Source organism: Lissotriton helveticus, chromosome 8 (genome assembly GCF_964261635.1).
Source record: "Lissotriton helveticus chromosome 8, aLisHel1.1, whole genome shotgun sequence".
Lineage (NCBI taxonomy): Eukaryota > Metazoa > Chordata > Amphibia > Caudata > Salamandridae > Lissotriton > Lissotriton helveticus.
In genome coordinates, this window is record NC_136069.1 from 252001070 (window position 1) to 252016261 (window position 15192).

Sequence of the window (15192 nt, forward strand, 5' to 3'; positions counted from 1 at the left end):
AGGAGCCACGTATACGTTAAATAACGTGGGGCTCAGACACGAGCCCTGTGGCACACCCTTGGTAAGCTTCCTGCAGACAGATTTATGGGAGCCTAATTTGACCCCTTGCTGTCTGTCTGCAAGAAAGCTTTCAAGCCACGCAAGGGCGGTCCCTTTTACTCCCACTGCCTTCAGACGGTCGAGGAGAATTTTGTGCGACACCGTGTCGAAGGCAGCGGACAAATCCAATAGCACCAGAATCACTGAGCTCCCCCTGTCAAGTGACATTCTGATGTTATCTGTCACTGAGAGGAGGGCTGATTCGGTGCTATGGTTGGGCCTAAAACCAGATTGCGAGTGGTCTAGGCCGCCCGCTGCCTCGATGTAGCTGGACAGGTGTGTATTGACATGCTTCTCGGCCATCTTGCTGTAGTAAGGCAGAAGGGAGATGGGACGGAGGTTGGTGAGCTCTGTCCACGGGAGCGCAGCATTCTTGCGGATGGGGTTCACTACTGCATTTTTCCACTCAGCTGGTACTTTTCCTTCTTTGAGAGACTGATTGATTACATCCTGAATGTGGGGGGCTAGCAGGGTGCGGAGGGAGGTTAGGGTTTTAACAGGAATAAGGTCATTCGGTGATCCAGATTTTACTTGGGTCATTATTGTGTAAAGCTCTTCAGTGTTGACAGGAGGGAATGTAGTTAATGTGAGGTTGATATTTTTGTTAGGGGAGGAGACATTCAGAATATCACTATTTGGTTGGGATGCAAGAATTTTTTCATAGATGGCTTCTATTTTATTTTCGAAGTATGATGAAACTTCTTCACATAGACTTTGTGAGAAGTCATCTGGACTTATACAAGCCATGGGTTTTGTAAAAGTTTCAAGGATCCTATACAATTCTTTAGGAGAATTACCGGCTTCTATGAGTTGTTGAGCGATATTGTTTTTACGGGCAGCTTTGATATGTTTGTAATAGTTGTTTTGCGCTGCACGATGTGCCTTTTTGTTCTCCTCGGAGTGTGATTTCCTCCATCTTTTCTCTATCCTCCTGCATTCTTGCTTCTCTTTCCTGAGAGCCTCGGTATACCATTTTTCCTGTTTAGCTACAGGATGTTGTTTAAATGTTTTAGGGGGGCAATTTTATCCATAGCTACGGTAAGAGATTGCTGGAACATGGTAAGCTTCTTTTCTACTTCTTCAGCATCTCTGATCTCGGGTTTTTCCCACACCATTTGTAGCGTCTCCAGTGTAAGTTTGTGCCACTGTCTGCGTATGGTGGAGGGTAGAGGTTTCTTATGGTGGCCTACGTTAGCTTTAAAAATAGTAAACTGTAATAAAAAATGATCTGACCAGTTGACTTGGGTAGGTTTATGACACAATATGTTGTCAAAGTTAGTGTATATCAGGTCAATACAATGTCCACCTTCATGAGTGGGGTCCTGATTTTTTTGTGTCAGACCGATGGTATCCATGTCAGTAGACAGGCTTTTTGCGCCTGTGGAGTCAGGTTGGTCAGTATGAATATTAAAATCTCCAAGAAGGAGAAAGTCCTCATTGGCCCGTAAATGAGGGCCTAACATCTCTAACAGAGATGTAGAGAAGCTGGGACATGGAGGGGGAGGTCTGTATACAAGTACGCCTTTACAAGTCTTTCTGTTTGAGGAAATAATTCGGAAAACCATTGTTTCCATTTCCTTGCAGCATTGTTTGTCCAAAATGTCTAATTTAAGGGACTCTTTGTAAATTATGGCGATACCGCCACCTGTTTTATCAGGGCGGTCAGAATGATAGAATTTGTATCCCGAAGGTACTCCCAATGTAATGGCAGATACCGTGTGGGGCTTTAACCATGTTTCAGTAATGAAACAGAGATCTGGGGTCAAAGAGTGTATTAAGTCCCAGATCTCAATTTGGTGTTTGGGCATTGAGCGAACGTTGATAAGGATACAGTGCAAATCATGTGTTGGCTTGCTAGAGTCATGGGAGTCAGTAAAAGGCATAGAGGAGTAATGGCATTTTTTGCAAGAAAACGGTCCTTCAAAGCAAGGTCTACTATCCTCAGAGTGACATGGGGAAGTGTATTGCTTTAAGGTTTTCAGATATGGAGCCTCATACCTGATTTGTTTAACAGTACGAAGGAGCGGCATGATGAGAGTATCCCGCCCCGTCGCCCCGTCCTGTCGCAGACGGGCAGCTCTTTGGCTGGTCTTCGGCTGCTATGAGGCTGCGCGCAATCGCTGCGCGCTTCCTGTGAGGCGATGGCTAAGTAGCCCCCAGTGGAGAACTAGAGCGCTGACCGCTCCCGGAAGTGCCTGGCCCTCACCTGTCCGCCCTCCGCACAACGGTAATTAATTACCGAGTCGGACCGAGGCGGGCAGGAAAAGGAATCGGGTCAGCACTCCGGTGAAGATTTTACGAATACTTTTAAAATGCTTTTAAAATGGAATTAAACAGTTTTGAGCAGTGCTCTTTTAAGAAACGTGCACAAGTGATTAAAAACAACAATTGGTCAAAATGCGCTAGTGATTTTCAGCGCTCTGTCAGTCACTCACTCTGATGTTAGCAGCTAGATCACAGCAGCTAGTGACTCAGCATGCTTCCCAGATTTACGCCAAATTGTCATGGCTATTGGCAGCCACACACAGGTTTCACATCTGGTGTGGGATCTCAGAAACCAGTGCGAAGTCTCCCTTACCATTTAAATAAGAAACTGAGTGTTTCTGTGTTTATTCATTACTTAGGTCAAGTTGGTGTTCCAAAGCCAGCCTGAGGATTTGCCAAATTCAGTACTTCGTTGCCCCCTCCAGTTCTGGGGTGAGCATTGTGTCCCTGTTAGAGAGACATAGTAGACATTCTCCCCTCAGGTGTATTTGTGATAAAGAAAAGGCACATGAACATAGTCCCTCTGCCTGATAAGTAATCACTCCATATCCTCTTTTGAGGGAAACACTTTTGGTGTTCTCTGATATTGACCAACAGCTGATCAAAACTTACACTGAACAAACCAGCATGGAACACCTCTAATGTGTGCATCATTGTCAAGCTCACCAACAGTAAAAGGTTAGGTCAGAAAACCATTAATCTGTGTGCGTCACAGTTTTCCGAATTATCCAGAGTAGGATGACACCTCTTTTCTGAGCTATCCAAAGTACATATGCTCATCAAATCTACTGATTTTGAGTTGTATTAAAAATGATTAAACACCAAGTGTCTTGCAAATGGGCCTATACTGATTACCCATGATATTTGCATTGAATATTTTTCTATCTCTTTGGAGTCTTGTATATGGTTATCTTAGGCACCTTTTATTTCAAAATTACTTTGTGTTTTTTCCAGCAATGAGTCAAAGGCTCAGCCAAAGTGCTCCAGTAAAGCCCCCACCACCTCTAACATCTCAGAGCCCGCAGAGTAATCTAATAGGCGGAGGTTCCAGTCAGCAGCAACAGATGAGATTACAGGAGCTGCAAATGGAGAAACAGAGGCTGCGACTGAAGCACCAAGAGCTGTTTCGGCAGGTGAGGCCACAGGTTAGAAAAACCCTTCATTTACTATTTTTGTGTTTGTTTCGTCCAGTCTGGGTAGGGGTGTTTGATCATCACTGCTTTTGCTGTGTACTCTGTAGACTTGAGCTAGAAGAATTGGTTCAGGAAATTTAAATTGCTGTTATTTATATTTAAACATGTCGCGCCGCGCACTTTAAAAAACAATGTTTTTTATTTTTACTTATTTCAGATTGCAGCATTATGTGATGTACATTAGGTGAAACAAATTGCCTTTTGAGGTAGCAAAGTTCTGGATGGCCATTTCCATTTTCCGTGGAATAATTACCACCATGTTAAGCTTTTAACAATCTGGACTTTTTGGTCATAGCTTTATGCTGCTCTTTTCATCAACAACTATATTTTTTATGCTTTTTCTATAGCCTTATGAAAGACTTGGGTGTTTGTGCACGTCTCAAGTGCCCCTAGACTTATATGAGATTTGGTTTGTTAAAGACATTGGCTTCACATTAGTTCTGTATAATCTGCTAGTGTAGTATTAACTTTCGGTATTTTTGAGCCTCTGTTCCTTCTAGTTTTTTTCATGGGTTTGAAGCCCCTCTGCAGACCAGTAAAAATATTTCACTTGTTAGCCCATACTTCTCTGGCAACAAAGTTATACAGCTCTCCAGGTTTGTCCTAAATCATGCCATACTTAGTTGACAGCTGAGCCGTGGCTTTTTGTAGTTTTCCACTCTACTCTGGCATGCATTATTTGACATAAAAAAGTAAATTAATAGAAATTGTGTATCAAAGGAAATATGCTCTTTAGGTCAAGCCTAGAGCAGCGCGCAGTCAGCGCAGTCGCGCATGTGTGTTTGTTTTTCTCTCAGGCTATTGGCCTCTGCGTGCGTCTTTCTAAGAAACACAGCACGCAATTGGGCAAAGGCGGATGCATGTCCCACCTTTGCTCCGCTCACGGCCTATTGCTTGCGGTTACCCGCATGGGTGACATCTGTTTTGAATTATCATGCCCAGACGTGTGCGCAATTTATTTATTTAAAGAGTTTTGTATAGCGCGAACAAGACCCTTCGGTATCAGAGCGCTTTACATTGTATGAGGTAGAATAGATACAAGTTTAGAATAGTGCAATTATACCCAGTACAATGTCGTACTAAGAATACAAACAACACGATCAAGCAAATTACAAGGTTAATACAATTATGCAGTGCAAGGGTAAGATATGCGAAAATACTCATTATGTTGGAAGATTCGACTTCCTCCTTGCAATACCCTTTAAATGAACTTTCCTAAGCATTCTATATTCTACTAGATCTGTGTCCAGGAATTTGTATAGTACTGTCTGAAAGGCTATCTCTCAAAGAGTTATGGCCTATAAGTAACAGGTTAGTATAGATACATACAGTGGCCAGTGGTATGTTCGGGAACAGTCTTTGCGCAAATGAATTTTAGTTGATTATTAATGCAAAACAGATGTCTCACTGTGGTGCGCGCGTGCACCACTTGTTTCTCCTGGCTCGTTATTTGTGCTTTCTCCTCGTTTCTTTGGTGGTTCCGCATTCCCACCGCCAGACTTCAAGCATGTCGTCTTTACCAAGCTGTTTCTGCATTTGCAGCATTAGTTGATCGCAGTACCTTGCGTTTGATTTACCAATCTCGTTTTGGTGGCCACAACACACAGCATTTGCTGTTTTCTTCCTCTTCACCCCCTCACACAGGAGATGAAAAGCTTTAAGTTCACTCTGGGTTATCAAGATAAAGGTTCTCTTGGCTGAAACTGTGTGATTATCTGACCCTGCATAACCTTTTACATGAAGCCTCCCTCCTGGCTTAAACTATTGCTTAATAGCGTCTAGTTTCTAATCTTTATTTTTAAAGTTGTCTCCATGCGCTGAGAAATCCCGGAGAACATATAGGCATCAACCGGGTCTCAACACTCAGTGCTAAGAAACTGGCTCTACAGGGCAGAAGGGTCGCCTGGGGGAACATGCAAGGTCCTTACTCAAGACCGTGGTTCAGGAGTGTCACTTTCGCGACCGCAGGGTGAAAATGTGACTTTCTTTCAAAAATGGTGTCTCCCTCATTGAACAAGGGGTGAGTGGAGCGCAGCTAAAGTCACCATCCCGGTTGTGGGCTTTTCTCGCATCCTCTATTCCGTCTGACTCATTTCTGGCAGCATTTCTTATAACAAGATATTTGTAGCCAGCGGGGGTGGTTTGTAAAGAGAACGAAAGTCATTCTTCTGAGTAGATCAGACTGCGATTCTCTGGGTAACCCAAGGAGCATGCACTCTGACGGCACACAGGACCATATTTCCGCTGACTGCATCAGCTCTCAACAGTATTTGGCAATGCAAGCATAGGAGGAAAGGGGTGGGCAACGGTTGCTCAATCCGCTTACATTCATTTTCATTTCTCGTTGTCCGTACTAGAAGTAGAAGTTAGGCTCCCTCCCCCCTCTGCAAGTGACTGCCCGGGTTTAAACTTTGTACAGAGCGAGGCACCCCCCTCCCTCCCTTCACCCACTCACTAGTTACTTACTTTCTGCCTGAACTCCATTACCACAGACAGCAGCAGCCGCACCTAGCTCTTCCTAAAGCACAGGAGACCCCTCAGCCGCTAACATGGGCAGCCCGATTTTGTGGAGTTTAATTCTGGTTTTCTCTGGTGAGTGTAGCGCCTTGAATCGAGCACTTTTGTTCATGATCGGTTAAGTGGAATTTTTAATGTATACGTGTTGTTCGTTTAATATTATTTACGATACAGCAGATTGTTTCCTTGAGCTGCACATATGAATGGTGCGACCGCACAATCACATAATTCCAGTGACCCGGTTTATAATAGAATAATCCAACATAGAATGATACCAACTCTCCCTGCTGAAGAAAGTTACACAAACATCAGGATAACTGTCTGGGTCCGAGTTATGTTATGTTAAAATGGCTCTTCTATAGCGCGCGGCTACACCCAAGAGTGTCCCGGCGCTTTGGCAAAGAGAAAATCAGAAGAAGATACATAACACAGTACCCTGCTCAGGTGGTACAGATTTTACTGGGCAAAAAGCCACGTCTTTAGATCCTTACGAAAGGCAAGCAGACTGGACGACGATCGCAGCGCAAAAGGAAGCTCATTTCAACTGCGAGAGGCCAGATACCGGAAGGAGCGGCCTCCTGTACGGGCACGCTTGATTAAGGGGACAGTGGCTTTAGCTAGTTGCGCGGATCTCAAAGACCTCTTTGGGACATAAAACGCCATCCGTTTCCAAAGATATTTAGGGCCAATGTGATGGAAGGCCTTAAAATCCAGAGTCAAAATCTTAAAGGTGACTCTCTTGGCAATTGGAAGCCAGTGGAGTTTCTCAAGCAGCTCCGTCGCATGCGCCCTTCGTGGCATTCCAAAGATTGCTCTAGCGGCTGCATTTTGCACAACCTGCAACCTAGTTAACAGGTATTTAGGAAGGCCCAGGTAAAGGGCGTTCGCATAATCAAGCCGAGACCCTATCATGGCTTGGACTATGATTTTTTTGTGTTGAAGAGATATTAGTGGGAGAAATTTCCGCATCATCTTCAACAGACCAAAGCACTTTCCGGTCAGTCCTATGACCTGGGATCTAAAAGAAAGATCTACCTCGCATAAAATGCCATAGTTCTTAGCTTTTAACGAGGTTTCCATAGGCGGCGCCATGTCCTGTGGCCACCAGGACCTCCACTCCGGATTGGGCGGGCTACCAAAGAAAAGCAACTCTGATTTATCAGAGTTGCATTTTAGGCTGTGTCTCTGAAACCATTCAAACACGGCTTCCAAGCACTCCCTAATCTGATCGCCGTCAAAGTCTTCGCCCCTGTTACACGTGAAAAGTAGCTGGGTGTCATCAGCATAGGATATGATCTGGGCACCAAAAGATTCCGCTACCTCCGCCAGAGGGGCCATATAGATGTTAAAGAGGCAGGGGCTAAGAATAGACCCTTGCGGGGCCCCTACCACCAGCGGAGGCATTTCCACGGAAAACGGGGGTGCCCAGACCACTTGTCGGCGGTTGGTAAGAAATGACTTAAACCATTCCCACACCGTCCCCCGCAAACCGATCTCCCATAGTCTTGAAAGGAGACCGACATGAGGGACAGTGTCGAACGCCATCAACAAGTCCAACATGACCAAAATCACTTTCCCGCCACCATCCAGAGTTCCACGAATGGCATCCGTGATCTCAAGCAAGGCTGTCTCGGTGCTGTAATTCGCACGGAAACCAGATTGAGAATCGTGAAGCAAGTTGTTGTTCTCAACAAAGCTAGCAATGGAGGAGTGCACGTATTTCTCAATCACCTTAGCCATGGCTGGAAGGAGGGAGATTGGTCTATAATTCGCGTGAACAAGGGGGTCAGATGTAGGCTTTTTTAACAGCTGTAGAATCAGGGCGTGCTTCCAGGCCGCCGGTACCTCACCAGATGTAAGGGAGGCGTTGAGCAAAGGATTTAACAGCGTGTTGATAGCCGGAGCAACTCTTCCCAGACACGTAGCAGGACAAGGGTCCAGCGGCGAGCCTGATTTTAGTCGGGTTAGTAGTTCCAGGGAGGAGGTCAGAGACCTAGCCGGAAAGTCGAAAAGTAACGGCCCTACTTCCTTTGGAGTTGAAGGAAGAAGACTTGGTTGGCGAACTCTGGTACCGAGACCTATATTAGGAAAAGAGTTTTGGATAAGCTTGATTTTGTTGACAAAGAATTCACTAAGTTGGCAGATCCAGGCTTCCGTGTGAGAGTAATTCGGAGAGCTTGCAGCAGGGGAAGTGAATTCCTGAACAATTCTAAAGATGTCCTTACTCCTGCTGTCTGCCATGTCAATTCTATGTTCCAGGTACGTTTTTTTTGCCTGTAGTATTTGCTTGTGATAGAGGAGGATAAGTCCTCTATATTTGACTTTATCTTCAGGAACATATCGGCGCCTCCAGACTCTTTCCGCCCTCTTACAATCCTGACGCAGCTTGCCGAGAAGAGGAGTGAACCAGGGGGCTGAAATATGTTTACTCTCCTGTTTGCCTGTCTTGCCAGGAGCTAATTCCTCAAACCTGGAATCAAGCCATTTCTACACCAATATTAAATCTTGCTCCAAATCTCCTGATAGGGTACATGGGTGCTGGACAAGAGCGGCCGAAAACATTTCAGCCGACACTCGATGGAAAGGTCGCGACAGTCTCTTCTTGTCTTAGGTGCCTCTAACATTGGGCACGGCTGAGAAACAGACACGAAACTCTATTAAAAAATGGTCTGACCCTAGGACAGGGTATGGTGACGAGGCCTCTAAAGACCCAGAAAAAAAGATCTGATCGATCGTGTGGCCTTTAGTGTGAGTCGGGCTACTAATAAAAGGAGACAGGCCCAACGGACAAACTAAATCGTGGAGTTTAATAGTGTGCGGGTCATTGGTTATATCCATGTGAAGATTAAAGTCTCCCAATAGGAGACAGTGATCCGATCTTAAACACATTACAGAAAGTGCCGCCTGTAAGTCCTCAAAGAACGAACCCAGGGGACCCGGTGCTCTATAGATAAGAATCCCTGTGCAAGTATGACGGGAAGAAAATTTAAGGGAGAAGCCCAAGGCTTCACTGCCGTTGATATTTTCTACAGGGAAGGTTGAGCAAGGCAGATTCTTGTTGGCTATTAGTGCCACCCCGCCACCACGACCCACCTCTCTGTCCCTCCTATAGATGGTATAATTAGGAGGGACAGCCGAGGCGATGTCCGGACTAGAGCACTCGTTAAGCCACGTCTCCGTCAAAAACAGACAGGAAGTTTTTGAATCTGATAACAAATTCCAAATGTCAGTAGCATGTTTACCAAGAGATCTAGTATTAAGAAGATGACAAAGAATTTGAGGTGGCGGGGGTGCCGATAGAACAGCATGCTGCCTCGGCAGAACCCAACCACACTCCGCACAGCCCTTCCTGAGCAAACGACCCCCTGGCAAAACATGGTGACACAGAAAAGAGCATCCACGCAATGCTAGAAGCTCAGTGGAAGAATAGGAGTGCGTCATTGTTACCGAGAAACCGTGGCCGACAGATAACAGAATATCCACCCGTCAGAGCCCCACGCTTACCTCGGCCGCTATCGAGACGCGGACGAGCGCAGACGGGCAGGACTCTGGCGCGACTCAGGCGCAGAGAGGGCGCTTCCGCTGCGCGTCACCGAGTGCCCTGGCATGTGGACAAAGGCGCCCCCTCCTCTCCCAGAGAGGTGCCTCAGCTCCCTAGCAGGCACAACTGCTGCACTCCAGAAAAGAGGTAGCCCCACACCTCTTGCACGGCATCTCTACACAGACTCTGCTCACACTTGCACATTTCGATCCTCAGGTGGACCAGGCAGCTCCTCTCTCGCAACAGCAGTTGATGCCCCTTCAGGGGTGCCCGGCTTGGGATCGGAGCACCCGCATTTGCGTGGTCATTTGCATATGTCCCACTAGAACCGGAAGCAAAGCTGTGTCCTACTGTAAACACTTGTGGTGGTGCATTTCAGAGGCCTCTTTCAGGACCCACAATCTCTGGCCCTATTCAAGTGTCTTTAATGTGCCTGCCTCGAAGGCGCTTTACTTTAATAATATATAGCGCTTGACGGGTACGCACTATGTAATGATATCAGTTTGGCGTACACTACGAAATCAGCTGTTAATGTTGCACTATTGGACAGTATTGGGGCCTCGCGGGTCATCTCTCTGATTTGTGCGACCGTGAGAGCATGAAGATGCATGCAAATATTCTTATATATGAACAAGCATATTTTACGAATTCCAGTGTTTGAGCCTTTTGTGAAGCTAATATGCGCTCGGGTTTGGAGTGTGTTTTTTTCTTTTATATAGACACAGGCGTCATTTTAAATTGAACTAATTTTACTTCCACGCTGACTCACACAACCCACCACACTAACTCTCCAGAATCACCTCCAAACACGGAACATACTCCCAAATAAAATCCCACAACCACGCTCCAATAAATAGTCACTGTAAAAGGTTGGCTCTGGCTGATAAGCACAAAAGAACACCCAGTTGAAGACAACGCACTGATGCTATAAGGACTGAAAGCGCTATGCAAAGCCATAACATCGTACTCCGTGAAGTACTGAGTGATGGAAGCTGTGTCTAAAGGGGCAAACTATTCACCCCCTGTTGGTGTGATGGAATCGATTCGCCCGTCAGTTATTGGTTGCCCGGGTCTGTGAGTCGCCCTCCAGCTTCCCACGCTTTCAGGTTTATCCAGCGCCAACACGACATCGGAGCGCTGTGCCCATGTTAAGGTTTAACTTTGGTAAGAAGTTATGTTTGCAGTAACGGGCACTGTTTTGATGAACACCCTGCCCACGGCCACACATGTTGCCTGCTTTGCCATCTTCCAGTGGCCTCACTTTGATAACACTCACTGAGACCTATGGCTAGGAGCATTCATTTGGAGCCAAGCTGCTGCCGACTCTTCCATGTGGAGTTATATTTAGATCTTAGTAAAGTATTTGCTGAAAGCTAAAGAAAGAAGTACAGGAAAAGTCAGCGTAGCAAAGCGCCTAATTCGTTGTCGGTACCGAATTCTAATCCTCAAAATTTGCACCTCTGAATTGTCATCTCTAAGGGAAACGCAGTGGCATGCCTCCAGGGCAAAGGTCTCACATACCCGGTAGTTTGGGCCAAGATTATGTTATGTTATACTACATTTGTAAAGCGCACAGCTACTCAAAGTATCCCGGCGCTAATTCCCAAGAAAGCCCACCACATAACTATTCAAGGAAAAACCCACCATATAACTATCCAAAGGAGAGACGAGAAGAAAAAAGACCTCAGAAAAGCAGAGTTTTTAATTTCTTCTTAAAAACAACAGGGTCCGACACCCTCCGAAGGGCCAGAGGAAGCTCATTCCAGGCAAGACCTGCTTTGCGGGTGAAGGAGCAGCCACCCAGCCTGTGGCGATTGAACCGGGGGTTCTGTATTAGGAGTTGGTCAGAGGACCGCAGTTGCCTAGAAGGTCTATAAAAGGCAAAGCGCTTCTGAAGATAGAGCGGGCCCAACCCATACAAAGCCCGTTGGACAATGGACAGCATTTTAAATTTAAGACGGGACTCGACTGGGAGCCAGTGCAGGTGACGAAGATGGGCTCGCACGCTCTGCCTGGTAGGAAGTCCCATGAGGAGTCTCGCTGCCGCATTCTGGACTATCTGCAGCTTCCTGGTCAGATAGCCCGGGCATCCTACCAGGAGAGCATTGGCATAGTCCAGGCGGGAAAGGATCAGCGCCCGGACAACCGTCTCTTTAGCACCGGCTGGCAAGAGGGGGAGGAATTTTCTCAGAATTTTCAGGATGCCAAAACATGTTCCTGTTAACTTCTTCACTTGTGTCGCGAAATTTAAGTTCTCCTCAAACCAGACCCCCAGATTTTTTGCAAGACCCTTATCGGATAAAGGGGGCGGGAAGTCAGGCGGCCACAGCCTAGCTCTGAAGACCACCGGGAACGTGCCAAATAAGAGAACCTCCGCTTTCTCTTCGTTGCACTTTAGCTGTGCATTAGCCAGCCAGCGAAATACGGCAGCAAGACAGTGCTGCGCCGAGCTGACCGAATCCTCGCCACGCTTCCAGGAGAACAGCTGCGTGTCATCCGCATAGGCCATCACCTTAGCCCCCAAAGACTCCGCAAGATAAACCAGGGGAGTCACGTTGATGTTAAACAATAGGGGGCTAAGTGAGGAGCCTTGCGGGACTCCGGTGGAAAGAGGCGTGGGCGCCGAAAAGCAAGGGGGCAGCCAAACTTGCTGTGACCTGTCCTCCAGAAAGGATCTAAGCCAACTCCAAGCTGAGCCCACAATGCCAATAGCAGTAAGACGGTCAAGCAGGAGAGAGTGGGGCACCGTGTCGAATGCCGCCGAGAGATCCAGCATCACCAAGGCTGCTCTCCCCCCGGCATCCAAACAGTCCCGTATAGCTTCCGCCACCTCCAGCAAGGCTGACTCCGTGGTATAAGAAGCATGGAACCCCGAATGCGCCGGGTGCAACAAACCCGCCTTCTAACATAGTTGGTAAGCTGAGAGGTAACTTCCTTTTCGCAGACCTTCGCCAGGCTAGGCAGGAGCGAAATAGGTTGGTAGTTGGCAGGAACCGACGGATCCAAGGTTGGCTTCTTAAGCAGGGGCAGTATGAGAGCCTGCTTCCAGGAAAGCGGAACGCAGGCCTCGCGAAGCGACTGATCGAGCAGAAGATTGACTTCCGGATTGATCGCATCGGATAGCTCGGCCAACAACCTAGCCGCGCATGGATCCTTTAGGGACCCCGATTTCAGTGCTCCTAGGATTCTGCGCGAGGCCAATGGGTCAATAGGGCTAAAAGCCGAAAGAGAATGAACCGAAACCCTCTCCGAGTCGCCCGATGGAGCAGTCAGGGTCGGCTTAAGGTTTTTCCGAAAGGATTCTTGAATGTCCAAAATGTTATCACTGAAGTGTTTTGCCAAGGTGTTGCACCAGGTGTCTGAGGGGGGGACCACCGCCTCCTGGGCACGAGGCGTTACAAAACTCTGCACGATGGCGAACATTTCCTTGGAATTGTTATTCGCCCGATCAATGCGAGTAGCAAAATGTTGGCCTTTAGCCATGGCGATGGCTGAGTAATAGGTTTTTTTGTTTGACTCTAAGAGCCTGCTTGGCAATGTGGCAATAACCACTGACCCGCCGTACTCTCTCCAACATCTTACAGGCGTGCTTGAGAGCTTTAAGCTCCGAGGTGAACCAAGGCTTAGAGGGGGTCTCTCTCCCCAGTTTGCAGGGACCCGGTGCTGAAAGGTCACTGACTGATCCACTAATCCAACTATAGAATGTGGTCACATTGTCCTGCAGATCACCTAGAAGGGTTGGGCGTGAGGCCGCCAGATGGGCGCCGAGAAGACCTGCGTCCAGCTTCCTGGCCGTGGGGGGGCGATAGCAGTTGACTGATTGCCGCTGGCTCTGGGCGGACCATGCGAAGAATATAGGAAAGTGGTCCGACCAGGTGATCGGGAGTGGCTTTTTGACAAGCACCGGGAAGTTGGAGCAAATAGGATCCAAAATGTGACCCCCCTTGTGAGCCGGATCCGTCATCCATTGAGAGAGCATAAGATTTTCCATGAAGGCCGCAGAATCAGCAGACTCCAAGGAATCAAGATACCAAGAGAAGGTAGTTGGAGAACCTTAAGACTCTATCAGCTAGAGCATCTCCGCAGGCATTCAAAAAGACGCCCACTGGGCCCGGTGGACGGTAAAGTAATGAACCCCCCAATGTGAAGTGAGGTGACAATTGGAGGTTGAAATCCATGGCCTCACAGCCTCCCCATATAGTGGAGGACTCACACTGGAGAGCCCAGCGTTCCCTATATATAATTGCAACACCCCCCCTCTCCCCACTGGGCGGTCAGTCCGATGGATTTTATAACCCGAGGGGGTGGCAAGAGCAACGATGGGATTAGAGAACGCGTCAAGCCAGGTCTCAGTGATGAACAATAGATCAAGATCATTGTCCAACACCAGGTCGGCAATGTCAGCATGATGCTGCTTCAGAGATCTGGAATTAATGAGGCAGGCTTTGAAAGAGCCCTGGGGGCAGGGGTCAACCCTCTGCGCAACCAAGGGGAGCTGTATGGATGGCAAAAAGCCACAGTCCGGGCATGCCAAGGTACTCTCGGGGCTGGCAGTACTAGTTAAGTAGGAGGGGCAACACGGAACTCTTAATGACCTTAAAGCAGTGCTAGAGTACTGAATGAACTTGCCATTGTGATGAGTGGAGGCAAATCCAGCAGCATGGCTCACCCTGAGCCCTGCCTTAGCGCTGACGGGCGCAGACTGGCTTGCCTTTCAGCGCGCCTGCTGCGCATTCGGCACAGACACATTTAAATAGGGTATGGCCAGTGCTGGAGAGCTGCGTGGAACGATTGGACCGCTGACCGCACCGAGCGCGTGTCACGTCCAAGATGGCCGCTACCCGGCCGAAAATTAGGTCAGGAGTGCTGCGGAGCCGTGGCTAGAAGGATAGAGCCTCGAGCAATGCCGAGCACCAAAAGGTATTTGCAAACTTTAAAATTCAATTGTAGAGCATCGAAGTGATGCACAAATAAAAATGCCTGGCAAGCACCCCCTCCCCCCCAAATTCCCTTCACACACACCAGAAAGAAAATAAAATACAACAGACAAAGTTAAAATTAGCAGCAGGCTAGTAGTGTGGGAGCTAACAGCGCATGTTTTTTAATGCAGCCTGTTCCTGTGGCTTCCCTTCCTCATGGGCAATGTTGGTTATCATCCCCATTTTTAACAAGAATTGGCATAGGCAATAGGTCTCGCCCTTGGGACCTTATAAGTGTCAAGTCATGCAACAGTTGATGTTGTTGCACCATGTATATTGTGCTGGATAACTAAAGGCGAGACCTATTGGCTATGCCAATGATTGTTTGAGTTGCACACAAGTCTGAGTTCACAGACAGGTGGCCTTCATACCTCACTGAAGTTCTGATTACAATGCAACGGAGTTGTGAGAGACTAACACTTTTTTAGGTCTCGCCTAGGCAAGACATTTAGTAGGTGGGTTTTTAAAGTGCTACCGCACGCTTTGGCTGGCCTAGGGCTTGCGTACGCGCGAACCGCCAGCCTTCAGCGCCATCTGTCTTTCCTCTCACTTGCTACCTGCCTCCGCCCCTCCCCCACCGCGTCTTGCGAAAATTCCC

General features: G+C 47.7%; 1 protein-coding gene across 5 annotated transcripts in view; it reads left to right on the plus strand.

Annotated features, from left to right (window-relative positions):
* YAP1 (Yes1 associated transcriptional regulator) overlaps nucleotides 1-15192 on the plus strand; it is a 202615-nt gene that overhangs the window by 152189 nt on the left and 35234 nt on the right. For 3 of the 5 annotated variants that reach the window (XM_078656999.1, XM_078657001.1, XM_078657003.1), the window contains one exon: nucleotides 3319-3509. In XM_078656999.1, the coding sequence (XP_078513125.1) occupies nucleotides 3319-3509 (191 nt within the window). The remainder of the gene's footprint in view (nucleotides 1-3318; nucleotides 3510-15192) is intronic. The other 2 variants (XM_078657000.1, XM_078657002.1) reach the window with 1 other exon arrangement.